Source organism: Lissotriton vulgaris, chromosome 8 (genome assembly GCF_964263255.1).
Source record: "Lissotriton vulgaris chromosome 8, aLisVul1.2, whole genome shotgun sequence".
In the NCBI taxonomy this organism is placed as follows: domain Eukaryota; kingdom Metazoa; phylum Chordata; class Amphibia; order Caudata; family Salamandridae; genus Lissotriton; species Lissotriton vulgaris.
The window spans coordinates 668,233,870-668,261,338 of NC_141696.1; the positions used below are offsets into that span (position 1 = coordinate 668,233,870).

General features: G+C 44.2%; 1 protein-coding gene across 3 annotated transcripts in view; it reads left to right on the forward strand.

Moving 5' to 3' along the window:
* DMD (dystrophin) overlaps nt 1–27,469 on the forward strand; it is a 4,652,165-nt gene that overhangs the window by 4,602,297 nt on the left and 22,399 nt on the right. For all 3 annotated transcript variants that reach the window (XM_086934537.1, XM_086934536.1, XM_086934538.1), the window contains one exon: nt 10,539–10,631. In XM_086934537.1, coding sequence (XP_086790663.1) covers nt 10,539–10,631 — 93 coding nt within the window. The remainder of the gene's footprint in view (nt 1–10,538; nt 10,632–27,469) is intronic.

Sequence of the window (27,469 nt, forward strand, 5' to 3'; positions counted from 1 at the left end):
TTCAGCGTGGCATTGTACCGCTCGACCAAACCTGCTGACTGAGGGTGGAATACAGCGTGGAACTTCTGCTGAATCCCTAACCCCTTCAGTACGTATTCCACAATCTTTCCAACAAAATGGGGCCCATTATCGCTCCACAAAAATTTGCAAACTCCAAAGCGAGGAAAGAATTCCTTAAGCAACACCTTAGCCGTTGTCAAAGCCGTATTGTCTTTCGTGGGGTAGGCCTCAACCCATTTGCTAAAAGCACATACCACCACTAGGACGTACTTCAGGTTATTGCAGCGCTCGAGTTGGATGTAATCCATTTGAAGCACCTCAAACGGTGCAGAAGGTGGAACGAACCCTCCTTTCGGAGTATGAGTCCCCTTTCCAGTATTGTGTTGCAAACATACCAGGCAGGTCTGCACTACTCTCTTTGCAGTATTAGCAATCTCGGGATGTTCCCAAACTCGTGTTAAAAGCCGAGTGATTGCAAGAGCTCCGACATGAGCCAGTCCATGTGTCATCTGGACCATCGCCTGTAAGTAAGCCGCAGGCAATTTCCACTTCTCCATGTCTTTGCTTCTCCAACAACCCTCGTCATCTAGTACCCCATCTGCTGCCCAAGCCGCAAGTTCAGATTCTGTGGCTGATTTTTGAATATCCCGTATTTCTGCTCTAGCATCACTCCATCGCTCAGCCTGTGATTGTACCACGTACATGGGGGAGCTAGTTCGGGACATAGCCGTTTGCCTTGCTATGCTGTCTGCAAAGGCATTTCCTTGACCCACTTTATCCGTAATCTTTTTATGGGCACTGCACTTCACTATCGCTACTTTCTTAGGGCAAAGCAACGCATTTAGGAGATCACGCACTAGCTCTCCGTGCATAATGTGCTCTCCGTGTGATGTCAGAAACCCGCGTTCCCTCCAAAGCAGCCCGAAGTCATGGGCCACTCCAAAGGCATACCGGCTGTCCGTGTATATGTTCACACATAATCCGGCACTCAATTCGCAGGCTCTTGTTAAAGCTATCAGCTCTGCTGCCTGAGCCGATTTTTGTGGTATCCTAGCTGTTTCTACCACTGTCTTAAGCGTCGTGATCGCATATGCTGCGGAGGTCGTACCATCTGGCAGCCTTAAACACGATCCATCAACCCACAGTTCCCCATCCACATCTGGAAGTGGCACATCCTGTAAATCGACACGACCCTTTGTCTGTTCCTCGGTCAGGAAAACACAGTCATGATGTTTTTCTTCCTGACCCTCCTCGGCCGGATAGGGCAATAAAGTGGCGGGGTTCAAAGTAGCGCATCTTTTCAGTGTAATATGTGGCGCTAAGAGTGTTAGCTCATATCCTGTTAGCCGTGCACTCGTAAGGTATTGAGTCTTTGTTTGGTTTAACAGGGCATCTACTGCGTGAGGGACTAACACCAACAATTTGTGTGATAACACTATGCCCTCACTCTGCCGTATGGCTACTGCTGTTGCTGCTACCGCTCAAACACCCAGGCAACCCTCGTGCTACAGGATCCAAAATGGCAGAGAAGTATGCACATGGTCTCTGCTTATCCCCGTGTAATTGCACTAACACTGACAACGCGCACCCATCATTCTCGTGCACGTACAATGTGAAAAGTTTCGTGTAGTCTGGTGTACCTAACACGGGTGCGGAACAAAGGGCCTGCCTCAACTGCTCAAAAGCTCTCTGACATTCATCTGTCCACTCAAGAGGCATCGGTGTAGCTTTGGACAGTAATGCTAGCAAGGGTTTTATGATATGTGAAAAACCCATGATCCATTGTCTACAAAAGGACGTTAACCCTATGAAGGCACGCACATCTCTCTGCGTGCGGGGGACTGGTGTGTCTAAAATTGCTTGAATTCGATCAGATGTTAATGCACGCCCCTCCTTAGACAACAGATGACCGAGGTAGGTCACCTGGGGTCTGCAATATTGGAGCTTTTTCTTGGAAACCTTGTGATTGTGCTGTGCCAAAAAGGAAAGCAACGCAAGCGTACTCTGTTCACATTGCGCATAGGAGTCAGCGGCAAGCAGAAGGTCATCCACGTACTGGATGAGCGCAACGCCAGACTGCAATTTAAAGGAATCTAGTTGCTGTTTCAAAGCCTGGCTGTAGATGCTAGGGCTTTCAGTATATCCCTGGGGAACGCGACAAAATCTATACGATTTATTATTGAGTGTAAAACCAAACAGATATCTGCTATCAGGGTGAACAGGGATGGAAAAGAACGCATTCTTTAAGTCAATAACGCTAAAGGTGGTGGCCGTCGGTGGAACCAAGGTAAGCAAGGTCGTGATATCAGACACCACCGGGTATTGGGGAATGACAATTTTGTTTATCTCACGCAAATCAATAATAAATCGATAGATCTTGCCATCTGAGTCTCTCTTAAGAATCGGTAGAATAGGGCTGTTACAGACATTATAAGGGACCTCCTCCACCACCCCTGCAGAAATCAAATCCTGAACAATATGCGTCAATGCAATTTCACCTTCTCTCGAAATCTTATACTGTGGCACTCGTGGTAGAGGGGCCCCCTCCTTAACAGTAATGTGTATTGGTGGAATACGCATCTCTCCCACATCCGTATCTGAGGTCGCCCACAACGTGTGCGGTAGAGAGGCCAAAGCAGGGATGTCTAAAATGGCATAAAATCTGTCAGGGTCAGGGTAATTGTCATTCAGAATAACCCGCACTCCCTCTGGAGCGCAACGTATTGTCGCTCGAAAATATTTAAGCAAATCAATGCCCAGGATATTGTCTGGGGTATGGGGAGATAACAAAAATTGGCCAAAACTAAAGTATTTGTCAATGCATAGTGCAAGGGGCTTGGACAATGGGCTGGGGGAGGGTGTGCCATCAAACCCTACACACGTAATCATTTCGCCAGACAGGGGAGCCCTCGGAACCAAGTTTTTCGACAGAGCGCTACGAGTAGCCCCTGTGTCGACTAGAAATTGATCAGTAGAACCCAAAATACCCGCTGTTACATATGGACCTTGCTGATCTACCGGCACTTCAACTGATTCCTTACCCCATCCTACGCAATCCTATGCATGAACATAATCCTGGTGTTCCACATTCTCTCCTTCCGAAATCTGATATTGATTCCGTCTATCAAACGTATTTCGTTCGTCCTGGCCACGGCCCCTCTCCTCAACCTGTCTACGATCACCTCCGCCACCTCTCGTTCCAGTATAACCTCCTCTTGACCTTCCACTTCCTCGACCACGCTGACTACGCTGCTCACGAAGTACCGGACAATCTTCGGCCCAATGCCCGAACTCCTTACAATAAGCACACTGATCCTCCGCAATGTCCGTACGACCATACGATGCGTTTCCTCCACCTCGTCTACCTCTATCATTCCCTCTACCCTGTGTTCCCCGAACCTGCGCCAACATCACCTTCGTTTTCAATTCCTTCGCCTTTTTCTCTACACTTTCTTTAGCCTCCACTTCCTGCCGCTCATAATACTGAGCCATAGTTAACAAGGACGCAGGGGTCGCCGTGGCCCAGGAACTCTCACTCGACTTCAATCGCTTTGCAATCTCTGGTAGGAGATTAGCTACATACTTATCTACAAACAAATGCCGACCCGTATCGTCAGTTAAAGATTGACCACTGTAATCATGAAACGCCTCCTCGAAGCGTGTAAAGAAATCTGAGACCGTTTCATCGGGTTTCTGCTTGCACGACGTTAACATGGTCCAATCAATCTTTTTGGAGGGAACGAGCGTTTTTAATTTATTCAATATAGCTGCCGGAAGGTCTAGAATTAACTGACAAGGCTTACATGCTGGTTCTCTATCCAAATCTGCAGCATTTATGTCTTTCCATGTCCCCCCTAATGTCGTTTCATCATTATTTTTACGAATTTGCCTCCACATATCAGGTGGTAAAATTAGTCCAAAAAACAAATCTATATCCACAAGAGTCATCACACAAGACGATATAGCTCCCTCCACCCCCTCATAAAATGCCGCCGGATTCTTCCGAAGATCAGGTAAAGAATTTTTCAATGCCATGACATCTGCTCTATTCCATGGCGTGTATACCCAATTATACACAAAATACCCTTTCGCATCCTTCGACAATTTATCATCATCCGTACCTTCCCCTTTTGGTGGAACATACAAAGGCGCGGCTTCACGCATAGGCATAACATGCAACGCAGAACTCTTATCTGAACCACGGAGAGAACACTCCTTAGCCCGCCCGTTATTCTCCGATTCGGACTCCTTTTGCCTCCGTTTCCGTTCCTCCCGCAATTGGGTTGTCTCATCCCGCAGCTTGATCAATTGCTTGAACAGGTCGTCAACATCTGAAAGATCAAAATCACCTTTAGCTAAATTCTCACGATACACCGACAACACTTTAGGCTCTAGCGTATCAGAAAGTTCACGATATGCGTTTACAACTTCATCCGCCAGACTGGACAGAAAATACATTAATTCAAGATCCGACCACCCTTTCTTTTCTGTTAACAACTGCTCCTGAGTAACACAATGCTTATTCACTTTACGAGCCCAACTGCGTAAATGAGCGGACCTCTCCGCAGTAAACCTGAGAGCCGATACCCCCTTCTGGCTCAACTGATCCTGTCCATCATCCTCGGAATCCGCAGCCGGAGCCGTCGGCGAAACGTACGGAGGCGGTGACCGATCTAACAAAGAAAAATCATCAATTTCATTATTAAGGACAGGATAAAGTGGTCGGCGAATAGGAAATTGACCAGTCGTTTGCAATTTACGTTCCCGTTCCTCCCTTTCTTTCTTCTCCTGAGCCTCCTTTTCCTCAAGCTGTAAAGCCTTATCCCGAGCAGCCTTGCGCTGCTCTTTGTCCGCCAAGGCAACCTCACGCTTCATTCGCTCGCGCGCCGCTTTCTCCCACATTCGCACGCAATCAAACATATTTTGTCTAGACCTGCGTTGAAACAGACATTGCTCTACAAATTGTATTTTACTCAAATCATAGGACCCGTGTAGAGGCCACTGCAATTCAGAATCGGCCTTAGTGTATTTAGGCCATAATTTACTGTACATAATAGGGGGAAGGCCAAATTTTATGTACATCTCCCTATTTGGTGTTCCCTCTGGGGGAGCCGGCTGTGATTCCGCTAACCTAATTGAGGTACCTTCTCCAAGACAACACATTCCTCGGAGTGTGCTAAAAACAGGCATGTTCAAAAAGTATCACGAAAACGTGACACCGGACAAAATGGCACTTACAGTTCTTCGCACGGTTGTGCCGCTCAAAGGAAAAAAACAAAGTTAGAGAAACATCTCTACATGCCTGCCTATGTGAAGTGCACTACACATATAAGTTCAAAGATCACAAATTCACAATGTTAGCTAACTCAAATCGAAGGACGTAGATCGTAGGACTTCGGCAAGCGTCCGAGGACTACCTTACAGATCACAAAGCACAGATTTTCAGTAAGCGTCCGAAGACTACCTTACCGAACACAAACCATAGGACCTCAGTAAGCGTCCGAAGACTACCTTACCGATCACAAAGCTTACCCAAATTCCCAAATGTCCAGATTCCAACTGCCAAGGTCTTGTAAGCCAAATCAGCCAAACGGCACTTTCTCAGCGATGCAGACACTTCGAAAACTCAGTCGGAGACCGGCGCCACCTGGAAGGTCAGATCGGAAGGAAAGGAAAAAACACCGTGGCAGCCAAGACTCGGGTCACTCGTGGCAGCGCGCGCCCATGGCGGGTTTCCAAGCCTTCGTCACGACCTCTCCTTCGGGCATCCGAGTCGCCGATGAGTCCCTTCGTGGTCGCCAATTGAAGTAATTCGGGGTTCCCAAGGCCTACACGCTCCGGAGATAACCCACTTACACTCAAGAACTGTTGGCACGGATACTGTAAAAGGCAAAGAACAAGTTTATTAAGACCCCATGGGGTGGTGGTACACTCAAACAGCACCCTTTGGTAATGCAAGAGGTATCACACCGAACATCGGTGTGACCCCGTTTATATACAGTTTGGGGCAATAAAAGATAGGCGGCACAAGTTAAAACACATTTTTAGGGACATATATGGTCATGTTTTGGAATACTGCCAGCTCATTGGAGGGGGCACAACTCCGCTGGTCAGTTTGGTGCACATTCCTGAAGGTTTACGGGTCAGTGGGGACTGCGCATGCGGGCTTGACCAGTACTAAAAATAGCCTGTTGCTGGGCAGACAAGAGTGGTCAGTGGAACGGACAACGGACTAAAGGGCACGTCGGCCACGAGGCCGCTCATGATCTAAGATGGCCGCCGTAACATTCAAAATGGCGTTATCATATATAGCCAAGTTAAGGAGGACAACGTGTAGGTTCAGCTAATCGCTAACGCGGCCGGGCCAATTACAACAATACGATTAGCTAAAGAGATGCCCTTAGATGAGTACATAGAGTTGGCCTACTCGCCTGTGTTAAGAAGCTGATCAGGTTTTGGGTGAGGGTTATAAGGGTTACCTTGCAACCCAATAGACCCTGGGGGTACTGGGCTGTACAAAGAGTTGACATGGCCAAAACCAACAGAGGATTATAGAAATTACCCAACTGGGCCATCAGAATCTTGCTTTCAATATGTGCCTGGTCAAAACAATAGGTCAACAAACTATGTGCCATCTCTGGCTGCCTAAGTTTGATGATGACACACTTCCCTTCAGTTTTTCCTAGGACTGCACCAATCCAGCCGACCATAATGATCCCAGATGGAGCAGAAAACTGGAAACCTTTGTTCCTAACCTACCAGTCTAACACCTTGTTGGCGAGTTCTTCAACAGTCTGATTGTTCATACAAACTTTCGGGGACCCCTATCAGTACTGCCACATAGGGACAAGCAGCAAAGGAGGAGGTTAATTTCTAGACTTCTGCCTGAACTCGGTGCGCTCTTGGTCGCAACTGCTGAGCTTCATCTACCTGGCCTTTGCAGGCAGTAGATGGTTGAGATGAAGGCCATGGAACCTCACTGCAAGATTTCTTCATCCGGGTACCCTATGCAGCCTCCAAAAGGCTAGTCTGTAAAGGGAGTAAAGAACTGGCTGGGTTGGCCTCCAGCAAGTATGCATTGGATGATAAGGCAGGAGTGGCAACATCAGTGGTAATCAGAAATGGTTCCTAAATCCAAAGACCGTCCTGCATTAGGACTGGGCAAAGGTTCGCTGGAGACAGCCGCACTATGAAAAAGTGAGAGAAACTCAAACTGATTTTAATAGCCTTGACGCGATCCACAATCCGGGATCGTTCCGCTAGAAGAATAGCCAGAAACCTTTTACAACAATCATTCAATAAAGTGTTGGTAATAGTGCGGATAGAGATAGTGTCCAAATCAAATCCCTCTTGATTTGATTGACTTATTTCCTTGCAACCCTCTTTTTTTTCTTTTGGCTGCCATCGAACCAGGGTTGACCATACCCGTGGCAGGTAGCAAAGATCACGTAAACCGATGAAATACGTAGGAAAAGTTACCAAGTCAGAGGGTCAGTTCAGTTACATGAATCGGTTGCAAGAGCGGGACCAGGAACAGGACTGAGGCCCAAAGACAATCTGCGTTCAGTCAAGGCAACTTCATTACTAATAACACCCACGGCCGTCTCCAACATTTAGTCGATGGACGCGCCTTTGACTTGAGCAGCAGCCGCTGCTGAAGTGCTCCATTTGCCTTGCGTATAACCATGTCAGCACAGTGCCTGCAGAGCCCACAGAATTACTGTTACTGTTCGGACGTCACGCTGTCAAACTAGTCCCTACAGAGTGCTTCAGCTCGCTACTTCTGCTCACACTGAAGGTCGCCCACAGCTGCCTACCTCAGTGCCCAGGTCACAGGACATTACTGCACACTATTAACTGATAGTAAACTAGTAATGGTAACAAATGACTCGTAACGAATAGCCATACAGCCATGACGCCTCCCAGCACCCTAACCCAAGAACTGCACCAGGGAAATAATGGGGGCAACAAATGGAGGAATGAGAAAAATAGCGAAGAGTAGATGAGGTAGGTAAACACTACGATATAACCTCACACATGAGCATAAAAGGAGCAGAAATATACCAAATACAAATAAGCAAAACGCATGTGTGAAAAAACATGTTTAAGTACATAAGGTACTAGGTAGGAAACGAGCAAAAGGCAGGCAAAGGGTAAGATATTAAGGCTTACCCTGTGCCTAAATGGTTAACTTAGATGGTTTGCTCCCTCAGCAACCTTTTATCGTTCAATGTTTACTAATATACAAATGACTGGTTCTGTTTCAGAATCCATCTAAAAGCTGACCGGACTTATAATTATTGTTCATCCAAAGCAATCCGTTTCCCCTACAATCTGTACTAAGAAAGATTATCTCAGATTCACCATCATATTGTCTATTTAGGAGTACTGATTGTGCGAAGTGAAGCAATTATTCGCAACGTTACAAGATTGGAAATGTCTGCGACTCTAGATGGTATTAAATATTTAGGTGTGTCTGTGGCAAAAAGGATCACACTACGTTAAAAGAAATACTGAATTTACAAGGTGTATTACAGCACACAGCACATCTGGAATAGGATGCAGTGCACAGTAAACAACACAATTCAAATTCTATTTGTTAAAACTAATTAGAATTGTCGTCTTTTTTTTCGTCTTTCACTTTCTTTTTAGCCAGGTTGCAAAAAGAAGTAGGGAAGAGAAGATTAATTGAACGGTATAGAGTTAACATACAAAGAAGGGATAGTGAAGGGAAATCAGTAATTGTAGTGGAATATACACATCTTCCAAAGGTAGAGATCCCATAATGACGTGGATCCAATTCCTACGTAGGACTCGGAAGCTGCTGGCACGAGCAGGCATGGCAGGGGTAGGGCAGGGCGGGGAGCCGTCAGAAGACGGAATAGGTGTTATTTATTTATTTAATTATACCTTTTACGTCGTCTGCCGACTTCCCCCAACCGGCCCACCCCCGCATTCACCTGTGCCGGCCACCGCTGGTAGGACTACCATAGCCTACACTGCAAAAAATGAACTCCGAAATATTTGAAGGATGTCCCTGATGCTCCAGTGATAAAACAGAATAAATACTTTTGCTTAGGGAGTGTTTCATGTGCAGGTCTTCTAGCAACAAGTGACAGATACAATCTCAGGGCTGATTTGTAAAGAAGTTAAAACAGCAAGAGAGGTTCTAAACCTGGCTATGAGTTCGAATAAAACCAAAGTTATAGCTTGTAAATGTAAATGAGGGATATTTGTAAAGCGCACTGTTACTCTAACCGAGTGTCCTGGTGCTGCAGACCGCTGGGGGACCCGTCCTGGTTTTCCCTGTGAGATGGTCCCTTACTGGGTATCTCCAGGGTGAAACCAGGCATCCCTGGCGTCTGTGGGGGGCCGTTGTAGAGATGAGGCAAGCTTAATGCCCAGAGTTACCGAGTGTGTTCCCAGGTTAGAGTAGGCACTGAGGCGAGAATTATCGAGTCCGTTGACCTTAGGTCCCCGACCCTGCCGCGTTGGGAATTGAACTTGTCCCAGGCCGTTCTCTGCTTACAGGTCTGCCGCCTCTAACCAGTGAGCCACACCTCTCCACTGAGCCACACCTCTCCTTGTAATTACACCCAAGGACCACAGCGCTCTCAATGGCTGTATGAGTGACGTGAATAAACTTGCTGATTCTGAGTAATGACTGTGATGTTGGTGACTGGCTGGTGGAATTTTGACGGATGCCTCAGTACATTTCCTCAATGAAATGCCCCCATGGAGAACACTGGGAAAAGGAGGTTCAGAGGTGAGATTTGATGTATGTGAGGCAGACTGATCATGTCTCAGGCTAGGGTCGATGTTACGTCATAGATGCCAGACATATCAAATACAAAAGCTACTGTTCTACACTGCATTTCTCGCTGTTTTTAAGTGTTTTTTTTAAACAAAGAAAGTGACAAGTCTTCTAGCCAACTTCCTTGAAGTTCAGAAACAGAATAACAACCGTTTGCAACAACTATACCATTGTGCCTATACACAAATTAGAAGATCTTAAGTGACTTATGGATAGGTGTGTGATATATAGGTCATATTCGTCCCTAGATTTCATAATTATTAGAATTTAGGTTTGAGAGTTGACATTGCTAAATGTTTTTTGGACATGCCCCTGAGTCATCCAGTTCTCAAGAAAAGTTTGAGAGTGGACATATTTTCTTATGAATGAGCACATACTGCTAAGAAATACCTTGATAATTTTAGAAAGCAATTCTATCAACAGAATTTCTACAGAACCCATATGCCAAGTGCTACACTATTTAACGCAGCCCTACAAGTCAAGCAAGGACATCACGACTAGGAATTTTGTAGGCGAGTTAGGAAGCTGTCCTTCTGCTTGGATTCAGTGGGTTAATTGCTTATTTAAAATGCTTCTTTTGATTTTGAAGTAAGAAGTATAACGTATGACTGGTAAATTGATTGGTTTCATTGCATTTTATTGGGTGCTTTTCTGTAGTATTGTGATGGACATACATGGTTCAGCTCTTTTTTTAATTTGCCGTGAACATTACTGTTTCCTTCAGCAGAAGATGACCTGCTGAGCCCTCCACATGGAACAAGCACAGGGTTAGAAGAAGTAATGGAGCAGCTGAATAATTCATTTCCGAGTACAAGAGGTAAGTTACCTCAAGTGTGATAGAAGTGAAAAATGGTTGGATGAGGGATGATGTGATGACAAGAATGATGTGCAAAGATTTTGGTGCAGATATACGGATAGAAAAGACAGCTGCAGCAGTATTTTTTCTGAATAATAAGTGTAGTTTCTTGATGATTTAACTTCTTTTGTTTAGGTGGTCATACCTTATATTTTGCTTTGCGCTCTTTACATATTTTGGAAAATCTAACACTATGTTTTTGTCTATTTTTTCTCTTTTTTTATGAACCAATTTTATTGGACTTTCACCATTTCCAATTAAAACATGTTCACAAGATTTCCAATCAATATTATTCTCCGAGATGTTACATGAAATAGTAAAGCAAATTTTGAAGTTTTAACCAAAAGTAATTCTAAAGTTCATATATTGTGGAATGTCATTGATGTAAACCATTGGATCAGTCAAAGAGCCCTCCCCTCGACCTAAGGAAAGAGAATCCTATTGCTTTAAAGAACTCTCACCCACCAAGGATACTCTTTGGTGGCATGCTTCATAATAGAGTTCCTTCCCACTATTTCTCAATTATAATGGCTTTACTTGTCATTGCATATATATATCACAAAAAAAGAGTTGCCTCCAGGAAAAAAGGCCACACACGATAGGTGTAACCCTTTTATTCTGAGGATGACGAAAGCATGCAGCCTGGTGCTCCTCCCACAAGTATCTGAGCCAAACATGTTTTTGCTGTAGTCTCCCCCTTGATCACTGGTCAAGGAAACAGCGGCACAGGTGAGCTACTCACAGAATGTCCCCGCCCCAATGGGCGTATGCGTGAATCTTGGTTTCTGTAGTCCACCTAAAATAAAGCCACAATAGGCGCCACGGTGCCTTGAAATGTCCAAGTTATACGCCCGAAACATGTTTGGCTAAGATACTTGTGGGAGGAGCCACCAGGCTGCATGCTTTAGTCATCCTCAAAATAAAAGGATTAAACCTATTGTGTGTGGCCTTCTTTCCTGGAGGCAACTCCAAAAAAAAATGTTCTTCTTCAAATTTGCCGCAAAATCACAGGTGAATCCTCAAATTTGCAGCATAATAAAAAAAATGATGTTGGGTCTCCCACGCTTGTTTGGAATTAAAACTCCGGGTTGGGCCATGTCCTGGGGGCATACCTACTTTATTAAATATAAGGAGGGAGCGCACGTAGCACCCTTATCAGGTATTTGGATGCCCAGGGGACCCCAACCTCCCCAGGGCTATAAAACAAATGAATAGGTGGCCCCGCAGACCGCCCTGGGGTCCAGCACCTTCCCGAGGTTTATTTTAAATTGAATGCGGGGGCTGCGAGGACCCCCCCGGATGATAACCACCATCTCCCGAGGCTATAAATAAAATTAATTGGGAGTCAGCATGGGGCCCACCACCATCGGGCTACAATTAACATTAAAGCGGGGGGCCACACTGCCCCCATCCTATAGCAAATAAGGGCCTGGGGACGGCCACCTCCCAGGGCGGCTCCTGTAAGCTGTTTACATTTGCTGTGACAGCTCCTGTGAAGCCAAAGCAAACACTTCAGTTACAGTGGGTGGGCTCAGTCAAAGCGCATCTGCCTGCTGGAAGCAGAGGTTTCATCTCTTTCTCTGCCCACAGACTTGCAGGCAGGGAAAGAGATGAAACCTTTGTTCTCATATGCAGGGAGATGCATTTTCAGCAGCTCCCTTCATGCAAGAGCAATGCCAGCTCCCGCAGGAGGCAGGAAGCCGGCTGGGACCGCAGAGACCTTGAGGCTCCCCCCCTCTGCCCTGGGGGAAAGAAGCAGAATGAGGCAAAATAAAGATCAGAAGTGAGTATAAAAAGGCAGAATAAAGGTCAGAAGCAAGCAGAAAGAGGCAGAATAAAGGTAAGCAATGAGCAGAAAGAGACAAAATAAAGGTAATAAATGAGCAGGAAGAGGCAGAATAAAGGTCGGAAACCTTCAGCAAGAGGCAAAATAAAGGTTGGAAACGAGCAGAAAGAGGCAAAATAGAGGTCTGAAATGAGCTGTAAGAGGTAAAATAAAGATGAAAAACTAGCTGAAAGAGGCAAAAAAAAGACTGCAAAGAGCAAAAAGAGGCACAAAAAAGGTGAGAAATGAGCAGAAAGAGGCAGAATAAAGATCAGAAGGTAGTATAAAGGCTAAGTAAAGGTCAGAATGAAAGAGGCAAAATAAAGGTCAGAAGGGAGCAAAAAGAGGCAAAATAAAGGTCAGGAGCGATCAGAAAGAGACCATAATAGAGGTCAGAAATGAGCAGCAAGAGGCAAAATAGAGATCAGAAACGAGCAGCAAAAAGCAGAATAAAGGTCAGTGGCGAGCAGAAAGAGGCAAAATAGAGGTCAGAAACCAGCAGCAAATGCCCCATAATCAGTTCTATAAGTATCTACTATTAAGACATGCTTTACACCCATTCATTCAAGACGTAACCATTATTCCCAAATTAAGCCAGCTAGAGGGTAAACTCCTGATGGGTGATCTTGGAGAACACAAAATAACAAAAGTCTACCAATCCTTGAAAACAAACCACCCCAGTACCCTAGATACCCCGAGGTCAACATGGGCAACTGACCTGGGCCCAATCAGCGATGATAACTGGACAGAAGAAGTGCTAGAGTCTTCAGAGGAGCAGCGATCTCCACCCTCCTGAGGCTCATACAGTTTAAGTATCTGCACAGGGTATACTACACCAGATATGGACTATGGAGGATTGAGGCTCACTGTATCCCCACAGTGACTACCTTGCCAAAAAGACGAAGACACATTCTTATATACGATTGGTCTTGCTCGGAATTAGATTGCTTCTGGCTCGGCGTGACAAATTGCCTGGCAGAAGTGTTGGCATGGGATCTCCACAACAGATCCCCACAATTCCTACTATTATACTGCACAGAGGGAATAGGGGGAATTAGATATGAACTACACCTACTCTTTCTAGGCCTCACACTAGTCAAACGGGACACTGATAGACAATGGAAAGCAGACACTCCACCTCGCATAGGTGCCTGGAAAAAGGGCATGGACTTCAATATGGGTCTGTAACGCCCGGTTTTCACGGCACGTGGATGTCCACAGAAGCACAGCAAAATATGGCAAAGATGGGCTGATTTTAGAGGCTTATCAAGTGAACCTCACACCACATTGGGCCAACGACTAGAAGATGAAATAATGTAATGCAGGCAAGATCAAAATAATACAAAGCTGGTTAGGGACTCTAACTAAAGGAGATATAGGGGGGGAACAGGGTATGGAATGCACTGTATGGATGCGCAACGTTTTATACAGTTTCATTACTGTACGTTTTCGTTTCTCCATACATACTGTAGTCATAGTTGGTGGAAAAATTGGAATTACTGCGGTCTCTCGAAATGTATATGTATGTCTCACTTTGTCCGGAGTATTCCGGTCTGTATGGTACAAATATTCAATAAAATATGCTGAGAAAAAAAGAGGAACCAGCAGCAAGAGGCAAAATAGACATCAGAAATGAGGAGCAAGAGGCAGAATAAAGGTCAGGAGCAAGCACAAAGAGGCATAATAATGGGCAGAAAGAGGCACAATAGAGGGCAGGATAGAAGAGGCAGTACAATGAGCATAAAATGAGCAGAGGAGGCACAAAACTGAAGGCAGCAAAGGGTAACGGACTACAAGCAAGCTGGACGGGGGGAGCTGGCACAAGGACCTGCTCCTGTGTCCCCTCTACTTGTTTTTATCTCACACCAACTGACAGACCTACTTAAGCACCCACTCACAGATCCATTTAAGCCTTGTTCACCCAGTCACAGACCCACTGAGAGACACACACACTCACAGAACCATTTAGAGAATCCCACCCTCTCACATACTCATGCACCCACTCACCGATCCACTCGGAATGTTGCACACTTTTATAGACTCACTCAGACGCTCCTCCACTCACTCAGAGACTCATGCACCCGTTCACACACCCATTCAGAGACTCACACACCCACTCACATACCTACTCAAACACACACGCTCAAAGGTTACAGATTACAGTTAAGAAATTACATTTTTTTAAACGCTGAAGTTCACTGAAAAGAAAACAAAGGTTACAGGGACATTATAGTTAGGAAATTTGATTGAAAGAAAACGTAGAAATTTACTGCAAAAACAAATGGTACAGGGAAGTTGGAGTTAGGAAATGCACTTAAAAAACCTTACAAATTACCTAAAAAAAACAAAGGTTGAAGGGACGGTATGGTTAGGCTCAGATTTCATCGTACAAAACCATAGAAATTCAGCAGGTATAGTTACCTGTGCTAATTATAACTTACGCCCCTGCAATACACTGCTTATGACCTCACATATTAGATCACTAATGACATGGTCATTGACATCACTGATGACATCACTGATGACACCGCAAATGACATCACTGATGACATTGCCTTGTGAGTTTAAGCATTTCATAAATGTTTTAGAGAGTTAAAGATATATACTAAGCTATTGCATAAGTTATATTACTATTCCAAGTCAAATCAAATCAAAATACTTTATTCAGCTTTTGTATAAAAAAACATGCAAGTCCAAGTTACATTATAACGTTGAAGGTTCCCATCCAGAAATATCAATTGATCAATGGTAACAATTCATTATAAAGTACAAAAACAAAGGACGTAAAACATATCCACATTATATATATATATATATATATATATATATATATATATATATATATATATATATATATATATATATATATATATATATATATATATAAAGCTTAAACGATCACGCTTTCAGGGCTATTATAAATAAAATTTAGTCGCAGCTAGATCTAAGCTTAACTGCAACCTTTAAAAAGCTAAGTAGAGGCCAGAAGGTGGACCCTGAAAGCATGGCCTAAAAGGTAATAGCAGGCCGCACTACCGTAAAATGTGTGGGTAAAGTTTTAAGAAGAATATATTTACGTACAATGGGCTTCATTAAATCACACTCTTCCTATTCGCCAGCCGCTGTCTAAAAAAAGTGACCTTGGCCCACATTAGATGTTTTCTTTATATTGCATTCGGATTACTATAGAGATCCGCCCTACCAAGGTCCTATATTCATCCCGGATTGATTTTAACCAAGGAATGTGGAGGGCATTGTTCAAAGCCGTACAATCCCTTACATCTGTGTAGGGACCCAACTGCAGGAATTTTAACTGAAACAGGCTGTCCACGTATCTCGGGCATGCATGTTGAATACACATTGCAGGTAGACATGTTGAACTATTTGTTATATGAGTTCAATCTAACTATGTCCAGAAGGGAACCCCTGCATTCATCATACATGAGGAGCTGGGTATGCCTTACCTGACTGATATGTTGTCGTTTCGCCCGCTTTTTCATTGGCTTAAAGTCTGGATGAACAAGGAGACCGATCTAAATAGAGAGATCCTAAGGGATTGTGTGGCTACTACTCCAAGTCAATATGTTTGCCTTGGCAAAAAACGACCTTCTCCTTCCAAAGAGTCAGTTTCCCTGTTGCAACTCTCCAAGTCAGCAATACCATGTGCTAGCACCTAACCAGAGGACATATCGTACCACACCTCCTTCGGCTCTGAGCCTTATAAATATAGTAAAATAAAAGTTACGCTTTCTAGATACCAAAGAGTAAAATAAAGATTCTTAACCCGTGTTTATCAAATGAAGACATTCATCTGTGAAACGTTACAGCTGTATTATAGGCTTCAGGCACACATCAGAGTGCAAAGCTTTTAATGTTAGTGGTGTAACGCTCTGCTTTGTACTTGGTGGTTGTCGTCCTGGAGGAGTTTACCTGTCTTTCATCTGTGCCGATCCCATTCATGTTGCCATTGGCCTTCTGTGTGCAGCAAAGGCACAGCTGTTCCAGCTGACTGGGACAGCTGTTCTGCTAACCCAGAGCAGATGTCGATGCCAGACATCTGACAGGCCGTGGAAATACTCTGTTACATGGCACCTCATTCTGTACTTAACCCTGCCCCGGAATGAGCCACAGAGGACAATGTTGTTCACACCAAATGTATTCACAAATTGAATTTCCTCATGCACAGTAAATGAGGAGCATCCTAAAGCAAAAATAAATACAAAAAAATATGAAGGCAGCTTGAAGGAATGACATTGTAAAAATACTAAACACAAGACAATTTTAATTTTCCTATGTGGGTAGACCTCTGATTGACATACACCGGGCAGGGATTTTGGCGACATACCTGTACACCTGCCTAAAACTTGTAGAGCGCATCTAGGGTTGCGCCATTCAACTAAAATTCTATTGTGATAAATGTCAACAATTTGAGTTAAAAAAAATATACGAGACGATTTGTTTGTAATGCTCTTCTGCAATTTGAGTTTTGAGTTAAAGAAAACATTTTAAACTTCAACAAACTAGTACACGTTAATTGTCTTATTTGTCCATGGCTAATCTTGGAATCCTAAACATTTACAACTTTTTAAGTGAGAGATCGGTTTCTAAGAATAAAAATATCACTTTTCCAAGGTAGCTGTTTTCTTTTAAATATTAACAAAGAAATACAACTTTTTTTTTCATATTGATCCTCCCAAGTGCACTGCAAATGGCAGCTCATGCCTTGTTGCGGCACAGCGAATCACCTTACACCAGAGCTCAGCAACACCTTTGATTTCTGAACAGGTGTGATGCTGGTGTTGGCGCGATGTACCCGGAAATGTTACCTCAATTAGAATACCCATAGTTCACTGGTTCAGAGACGGTGTTAAACCTTCATTTCATGAGAAATCCCTGTGTTAACACAACATCATAATCAAGAAAATGCAATCCGTTTAAGAAACGTCCCCACTCAATGGCTGAGTTTTAGATCAATGGAAACATTTGTAGGTTTTGTTACAGAATTAAAAAAGTAAGCAGTACCATGAAGGCTCTAAATGAAAATGATACAGAGAATGCAAAAATCTGAAATTATTAGAAGTCCTAAGTGGCCAGAAAATCAAGAGAGCAACATACAGCAAGCCTAGTAGAACAGGAGAATCATCTGCCTCACCCTCAACATCGAGGGTTTTTATACATTATTTTTGCATATGAAATTAGACTCGGTAGATTCATTGGGGTGTAAGCAATCAAGTGTTGCTCTTCATTAGCAAATCAGAACACATAAAAAGTCATATTACCCAAACAGCAGCATCCCACTACATGAATAATATATGCCCACATAAATCTCCAGCACTTGTGTTAGTTTTAATGTCTCCAAATTCACATTCCTATGGGTGCTTGGTCATTATGGGATGTTCATCTACATTTCCTTTTTATTTCATTCTTTTGGTTTAACTCAAGACACTATTTTTTTATGATTGCAAATGCAGTAATTGCAAATGCTATTTTTAAAATTATATAATATGAAATATATGTGTATCGTAACTCATACACAGCGTGCACTTTTAGCATAGGAAGTACTCAGCAGTTTATTTTCGCATACAGTGGTTTATCAGGATGTAGTCTCACTTCAATAGATTTATTGTAAACGGTTTGGGAAAAAGTATTTTTCTGCTTAGGATGACAATTTCAATAAAATATGTTGAGAAAAAAAAGAGGAACCAGCAGCAAGAGGCAAAATAGAAGTCAGAAATGAGCAGGAAGGGTAAATAGGTCAGGAGTGAGCAGAAAGAGGCATAATAATGGGCAGAAAGAGGCAAAATAGAGGGCAGGATAGAAGAGGCAGAAAAATGAGCATAAAATGAGCGTAGGAGGCACAACACTGAAGGCAGCAAAGGGTAACGGACTACAAGCAAGCTGGACAGGAGGACCATCACAGGGGGAGCTGGCACAAAGACCTGCTCATGTGTGCCCCCTACTTTTTTTTACCTCACACCCACTGACAGACCCACTCAAGCACCCACTCGCAGATCAGGAAGGAAACAAGGAAATATTTTTTCATGGAAAGTTTAATGAATGAATGTAACAAAACTATATTCAGAGACCTGAGTTAAAAATGTGACCTTTACTTCTAGGCAGTTAGCAATTTTTAAATTGGTCTCAGACTCCTCTTTCAATTACAGAATTATCCATTTGAGATCCCATGATCTTTGTTTCATAGGCTGAATTGCATCCTTAATGCGTCCCTGTGGTATGGGGGTATTTCCAGAGTGGCTCTTGCCAAATGTTTTGAGTCTACCTACTGTGGGTGCATTGCAGTAGCCAATGTAGAATCCTGTTATCTGGCAGCCCATCTCCTTAACATAAATGACTGGTGGTATGATACACAGGGGCCCCAGCATATGCTATAGGCAAACGGGCAATGGACACCACTGCTCTAGTGACTTACCTCTACAGTGCAGGTAGACATACTGACCTTCCTCCGACCACGAAAACGGTTCTTAAATCTTGGTGTTCAAGGCTACACTGGATGAAATGGTGGGGCAGATTGACTGGGCAGATGCCACTGTGATATGGGGGCTTATTTCCACGGGTGGCAGAGATGTCAGGATTCTGGAAGTAGGATCTCCTCGGGATCTCTACTTTGGGGACGCTATGCAAGGCAAGGACCTTAAATCCTTTCAAGATCTTCAGAGGGATACCACCTACACCATAGTCAATTCTATAGATAGCTTCAGCTGCATTATCCACTGACCCTATGCATAGCCTCCCTATTGGAGCTCCCAGAATTCAATCCCCTTGAGGGCAAGATCCTTATGGAAGAGCTAGATGACCACAAAGTAGCCAAAGACTACCAGACCCTTATATCGAACGAGTCGGATAGGTTTGGTGCCCTCTGCAGAGCTTGAGAAATGGATGTAGGGAAGCTGGAGAACGAGGACTGGAACAGAGATTCTGGGTTCCCCATGAGAAGCAGCCTTTGCATGTAGGCTTCGTTTGATACAATTTAAATACTTACACAGGGTTTACCTCACACGTCATAGTCTCTGGTGCATGGGAATCATCACCACCTCAAGTGCCCCCCTCCGCTGTGATACGGAGGAGGGCACTTTCCTTCATATGATAGGGAGTTGCCCTGCATTGGACATATTTTGGTGGGAGTGTTCGCCTCATTTTAGTGAGGTCCTGTCCTGGCACATTCCACGAAAACTGAGGAATTTTCTCCTTCAACTTTCTGAGGATTTGGGAAGGGGGCACTGAGAAGTTGTCCCTACTGGGGGATTGGGAATAACACTTGCCAAACCTGATATTTCCAGAGATTGGAAATCAGTATTTAAAGGCAAAGCAAAGGGATTTAAATTGAATGCGCTTTGCTACCGATAGCCAGTGAAATTGGATGAGAGCAGCCGTTACCGACTCTATTTTGGGAATTCCTAGGAGAACCTTGGCTGCCGTGTTTTGTACGGTCTGCAGTTTTTGGATGCTGCGTTTTGTTGTGCTGGTAAGTAGGGCATTGCAGTAATCAAGTATTGAGGATATCAGGACGGATGTCAGTTTTCCGTAGTTCTAGCGGAATTGAGGGTAGTACCTTTCTCAAGAGTTTTAGGATAAAATAGCAGCTTGATGTAGTGGAGTTAATCTGAGCTTCAAAGGACAACTTATTGTCCATAATACCTCCCAGATGTTTTGCTTTGGGAACAGGCATGGTTAAGGAACCGAGCTGGGCTGGCCACCGGTTACTACCAAAAAGCAAGAGGAGGAGTTTAGTTTCAGACAATTGCCTGACATCCAGTTCCCGATGTGACTAATGCAGTCGTGGAAACTGTTTGCTGTGGAGCTGGATGATCCACTTATAGAGACAATTATTTGTGTATCGTCTGCATACGATACTAGGGAAAAACCGTAACTTTTTATTAGTCTTGTCAGCGGAGTGTCATAAAGGTTAAAAAGAGTGGGATTCAGGGAAGATCCCTGAGGTACCCCACATGGCAGGGAAAAAGGGGGGATACGTAGTCCCCTAAAGCAACCCACTGTGATTGCTCCGACAGGTAGGCGCCTAGCTGGGAGAGCGCTTTATGCCTGATTCTGATGGTGGCCATACGCTCCAACAGCAGCCTATGATTGACAGTGTTAAATACTGCCAATAGATTTAGCAGGATCAGGGCGGTGCTCACCCCGCTATCCAGTGTTTGTCTGAGCTCTTCAGTGGCCGTGATTAGGGCCAGTTCTGTGCTGAATTGTGCCGAAATGAAAGGGATCCAAAATTTTGTTTTGCTTTATGAAGGCAGACAGTTCTGAATTAATGGCCTTTCCCACCACTTTAGAAGGGGAGTCTGGAAATAGGCCTGTAATTAAGTGGATGTTTAGTGTCTAGTGAGGTTTTTTTCTAATAAAGGGAATATGGAGGCTTTTTTCCATTCTAAAGGAAAACTCCTGGAAATGAACATGGCATTGTAAATCGCTGTCAAGGGAGGTGCAAAGGTCTCAGGCGATAGGTGTAAGATTTTAGGGGGACAGGGATCTGACAGTGAACCCAATTTGATAGCTCTAATTTATGTGATAAATTATAGAAAACCTGTTGAAAGATGGCCATCTAGCATGTGCGTGCATAGGCAGCCCTATTTAATCTGTATTATTAATTTACTTTTCCAAGCTGGACAGTGGACATTTTCAAGCACTATGCTAATACTAAATGTATGCATGGGATGACATTCACAGACATCCAAGGGAGCCACCAGGTGGCACTGTGCAGATATCAAATCCTCGCAAAAGCTTTTTAGAAAAAAAATCAGATAGCACCGTGTCGGAAAAGGGAGGAAAGTGCATTTCATGACCATTTGGTAGAGAATCAGGAAGAGAGAGTTTGGGGTGGGGACCAGCAGTAAGCAGAGGGGTAGGGGGCAAATAGTTTCTCATGCAATGAAATGCAAGGTTCCATTGTAGGTGGAAAGATTCAGAAACAGCCAGTAGAATGGGGCGAGACGGATAAAGAAATTAATATACACTTACTTTCTGCTCCCATGCCGCCTTGCTCCTCTGCACAGGCTCCTAGCTCACCACGCAATCCCAGCGCTTCTCTCATGCTATTACTCACAGCATATGAGAAGCGCTGGGGTTGAGCAGAGTGGACCGGTTTCACCCTCCAGAATTTAATGGAAGCCTGTGCTCCTGAGCCCTACAGATGTCTCTAAGGAATAGCCTGGAGATATCAAAGTATTCTTGTCTGTTTGGATGTCCGTGAACAGCTGGCCAAATCGACATGCGCACTTTAAGCGCGCACTACTCCTCCTCCCCTGGCTGGTGACACTGCAACCTGGCAAAGTCAATGAAAAATAATATGATAATAAAAATGTTTTGTTATCATTTTATTTTTAATGTTCTACCTTTAAGCAGTGGGGCGATGCTCCTGCACCTTTGCGGAGGAGCCACCCCTGTGAGAGAGTCAGTTGCGTGTGGGCTTGTGGGCTGCTAAGATCTGATTGCCAGTACTTCAAATTCATGGCTGTAAGAAGACAAAAATTAAATGGTTTGAAGTGTTCTGACATGAAACTTGCTTTAAGTATATAGTAAAACATTAGATACAATAGGTCTGCCAACGACAGACCGCTAAAGCTACCTGTAAGTGAGACCAAAAGTGACTGGACGAGGCTCATAAGCAGAACTGACCCAGGTAATGGAAGGTAAAAAATTGCTTGATGCAGGATGTTTGTTTCAAGAGCCGGACAGAAAATGGGCTAACTGGATGCATTTTTACACTTGAGTCATATGACCAGCTGGAGAAAGAAAAGCCATCTGGCAGGCATAGCAGAAAATGTTCTTTTGTTACAAATTATGTAACAATGTGCCATGGACCCGATTGCAAGCTTACTGTGGATAGCATCTATAATTTATTCCTCAAAAATATTGTTAAATACACATGCACAACAGAGGCGTGATTCACAAAGCAAGAACTATTTATTTTACTCATAAGGAAACTCAATGATTCTAACTTACTTCTGGATTATGTAGGCACGTATTGCTTAATTTATGATGTGAGTGGTGAGATGTCTAAAGAATGTAGCCATAGAGGAGTGGCCAAGCACATTCTGTACATATTTTGTGAACATTCATGAAGTGTAGTATACATTAGTCACATAACCAAAAGCTTTAAACTGCACTGGCTACACTCAATTTACCCCTATGTGAAACAGGCATAACTGGGATGAAGAGTGTCAATTAATTTAAAACGTAGCACATTTATGTAGACAAGTGTTTCAGGCATGATTTCTGGAATTTGCAGGAGAAAAGCAAACTAAAACAAATGTTTTGAACATTTTTGTATTTCCATATACGAATGATAACTAAGTTAAGAATTAGTTTTTTACACAAGATTATGGTTACAGATATAAACATGTGTCTCTTATAATTATCAGCCTTATGGTGGTCTTCCCCCAAAAAATTTGCCTTATTCCTCCACAGTTTTCTGATCGTATTTTAGGTGGCCTTAGTTTTCTGTGCATTTTTACCAGTGCTAAAGTGTGTCCTTACTCTTTGGCTTATCCCCAATTGGCATATTTAATTTACTTAGAATTCCCTAGTAAACTGGTACTACATGTAACTATGGCCTGTAAATGTAATGCTACTGGTGGGCCTGCAGCCCTTGGGTTGACACCCTCTTAGTAGCATTGCAAACCTGTCTCAGGTCTGCCATTGCGCCCACTTTTAAACTGCCATTTGGACCTGTCAAAGTCAACCTTTTGCTAGGTCAAAATCTTCCTTTTTACAACCGGTTACCCTTGGGATAAGCCCTAAACAGCCCACCGGGCAGGGTGCAAGGTATTTAAAAAGTAGGATATGTATTTTTAAGGTTTACATGTCCTCATATTGAAAACATTTGTTTTATTTACTTTTGCAGAGCATATCTTTACCATAGGATAGCATTGGTGTTACCCTATTACATTTAATAAGGGTAACTTCCAAATGGGAACAAGTAAACAGATCATGTTTGGTTTCTTTGGAATTGTAATGTTATGGTAAAGTCGTATTTCAAATTACAATTTTGAAAATGCCACTTTTAGAAAGTTGGCATTTTCTGGCCTTAGCCATTTAGTGTCTACAGCCTGTCTCTGGATCACATGAGTAGGTGTAGTTGGCAGTTGGTCTTTCTGCATTCCTCCCAGACACCCACAAGCAATAGAGAACTGAAGTGTGCCTGAATGGGCCATCACTGGCAGGATAGGGGCGGAGCTGCACACAGCCTCCCTTACCCCTGAATAGGCTGTGTCCTGCCTTTACACAAAGGCTTGCATACCCCTTGTAGTTAGTCTGGAGCCAGGGCAGGTGCAGCAGGAAACTTTAGCACTTCAAAGGAAATCCTCTAGAAGCTTCTCCCGCTTCAAAGAAGGCATCAGGTATACGTTTTGGATCTCAGACACCAATTCTTCAGTGCAGTGCAGGAAGACTCTGGCAGGTAGGAGGACTACTGTGCTGCTGAATGGACTGCTGCCCTGAATGGACTGCTGCCCCACTGTGCTGACCGGCTGCCAGCAGCACTCTTTCCTGCGTGAGAAGGACTGAACCTGCATCTGTTGAACCCTGGACCACCAGTGACTCCGAGGGCTCATTGGCTGGCTCCTGAATAGGACTTAAGGGACAGAGGGCTCCAACCACCTGATAAGCGTGGCTCAAATCCACCCGAGTGACTTACCGCACTCACCTATAGTAATTCTGTAAGAAGTCAGCCGGACAGTGGAGAAGAATGAACAATATATTTTATTAGGCCACAAACTCCCATATGAGAGGGCCCTGTCCGACCATCACCACAAAGAGTGTGTCGAGAGGACTGACTCTCTTCATCACAGCAGTACATTATAATGCAACACAGTGCATTAGGGTACGCCCCTTCTGGAAAATTACTGAAACCCAGACAGTGGAACAATGTCCTCATACAGTAGGCATCTGCACCTGCAAGGGATACATCGCTATCTTTACTCAAGGCCGCGGAGCTAGGCTTCAGCGTCTCTGGGGCATGGGAGTATTACTGATAAAGAGACTTGTTAGTTTCGGCCACAGTAAGCTGAGAGACGAAAACTGCTGTCTTAGTGAAATTCTCTATTCCTACGGGAGGGGCAGATGAGCGAGTGCGACTCGCAGACACAGAGAGATACACAAAATGGAGGCACACAGGCTAAGCTAAAGAACTAATATCGTCACACTTATAATTGAGTAATCATGTAACAAGCGAGAGTAATGCAAACACATGTATATATACGCACTTCATCAGTTAGTCACATGATGCTAACTCGCATATGAAAATAGGGATGGGTGGAGCATCGAAAAGTGAATTCTATCAGACCCTCCTTTTAGCATCATTGGCTAACTGTCGCCATATTTATTTGCCAAAAGGTAGCGCCGTCATCCATTCTAAGGGCAGGGTACCATATTTATTCAAAAACATCATCTGCAATATACATCATCCAATTGGCATCAGGAAAGTCAGTGATAATAGAGGCAGTATATTGACCTGGCACCTTCTTTCGTTGTTGCAAATTCGTAGCACACATTGAACAACATGGGGGAAGGCAGTATACACAGAGGCAACATGTCAGTATTACGCTCACCACACCAGCTAAACCTATCGATATTTTCCAACCCCAAGAGGAGAAAGCGCCCCAGAGCCACCCTTGCAAGGACCATGTCCCATTATCCTGATGGAGTTCAGTCGCTAATCTATGGAGTTTCTGTACTGCCAAGTTAACAGTCTGAGCTGAGTCTGGAATATACACGCAACAAGACGTCCCGATGACGCGACAGGCCCCGCCCCTATCTGCCAGGATGACGTCAAGCACCATCCTGTTCTGAATCGTGAATAATCTCATAGCCTGAATCTCAACGGACATGTTAGTCGCAATGTCAGCTTCCGTAAGGACTACCTTTTCCATCACCCTGGACAGTCGTCGAATGGCCCTACTATTAAATATTGGACCCCAGAAAGGCAGGAGACCCTTAGAGAAATCCGTCCATTGCTGTAGAGAGGTGTCCGTCTGGTCAACGTCATCTACCTGAAGGTCCCTCCTTTTACGCTGCTCTTGTGGACTGGGAAACCTACGATGAGTCTTGTGATAATCAGAGGGTGCCACATATACAGGAGGAATCATATAGGCCAAGTAACACACCCCACCCCAACCTTCAGGCAACCATAAGTATCCATTATCTCCGCACACAAAATAGATGCTGGGGGGAGTAACCAAGGAGGGGCTGAGAGGCAAACGTATCAATGCCGTCACGTTACAGGAACTATTACCAACCTTGATGGGGCCCCTACCCTCTATACAAAAGAATGGTGGCGGACCCACTACAGCCAGAGGTATCAGAGACTTTACACTATCATTCCCTTTTGGTGGGTGTCTATAAGACAAGGAGGAGTTCAGTTGTAGAAAGCTTTCCCTTACTTTGTCAGTGTCATTTGGAATTAAAAACCGGCCCACCTTTTTCTCACACGTCTCTATAAATGTCTGATCAAAACGTCCGTCAGTATATATCCGTCCAAGGGAAGAGGGAGGCAGAGGACGTACTCGCATTGTCATTGTCGATCCCCTATTCTGCAGTCGAGGTGTCAGAAAGTCTGGCTGCTGAAAGTATTTGACGAGACCTATGAGAGTATACCACCCCACGCAACTATTCACAGGTGTCAAAGGAAGCGCTAGAAATCTATCCTTCTTGTAGGCAGCAGAAGGTAGGAGCCCACAAACCCAACAATCTGTAATATTGGTAGTGGCATGAGCATGGTGCAAAGTCTTTATAAAAACATTTTCTTTATAACCTCGCCTGAGCATTCTTTCACCATAATCCACAGTAACCATGTTATGTTCAGGAACAGCAGTAGGTGTTGGTGCAAACACATGAACGGGATAGGCTTTATCCAGGAAAAATAATATACCAAGAGTCACTAGAAAAGCAATAAGTACTATAATAAGGAGCACTATTTTCCCCTTCCGGGAAAGGGCCAACCAGGGGGAATCAGGCATGGGTCTTGGAGGAGCCGCGAAGGTCTGCTCCTCATCAGGGATGGGGCGACCAAAAGGGTACATTTTAAAAGTTCAAAAATATATCAAAAAAACGGAAAAAACACTTCTAAGAAAAAAACAGTTCCAGACCATCCACCGAAACCGGCCAGAGGGGTTCTTCAACCCTAAAAAGGGATCTTCTCCCTGTGTCCTTCAAAGCCTCACAGGCAGGCTTTTACCGTCCATACCTTAATCCAACGTCGCTTGACGCACAGCAATTAGAACAGAGGAGCACTTAATCTGGGCCCCCCCAGCACTCTATAGTCTCATAGAACACAATCTTCGGCTAAACACCAGGGCTCTTACAAGTCCATCCCTACCACTAAATCTTCTTCATCTCAGAATGTCCACTAAGCCCTTCTTCCAGTGTTTAGTCCAGTACACTGTCACTTTTTCCGGGGCCGCAGATTATAGCTAGTGCTCCCTCGCACTTCGGGGTCAGTAAACAAAACAGGTGTATCTATGGCAGGTACTGAATTCTCTGACGCCTCTTCACTAGTAGCAACGGGAGTAACAGATCTTTCTGAAGCACTTTGTTCTGCACGTGACTTTGAATTTTCCCTGTCACTTCTCTCCTCTCCCCTCAGTGAAGCATCTGAGAAGGGAACATATCTAGGTATTTGCTCATGTTCCTCATCAGCAATGCCTTCTCTCACCCATTGGTCATAGGGCAACGGCAGTGGAACTTTCTTAACGTGCGACGCGTGGGTCCACGCCTTCCGACCTTCCACTGGAAGTGCTGTACGTGTGGTGAGGAGCACCTGTCGAGGCTCCGACCACCTTGGCTCCAGACAGGATTTCCGTTGATATCTTCGTACGACAACCCAGTCCCCTGGGTGGATGGAGTGTCCAGGCCCCTCCGGCAACGGCTTCAGGGTGTCTGCTACCTGCTGATGAATAGAACGAAGATCTTTAGTCAAAGCATACAAGTAGTCTATCAACAGAGG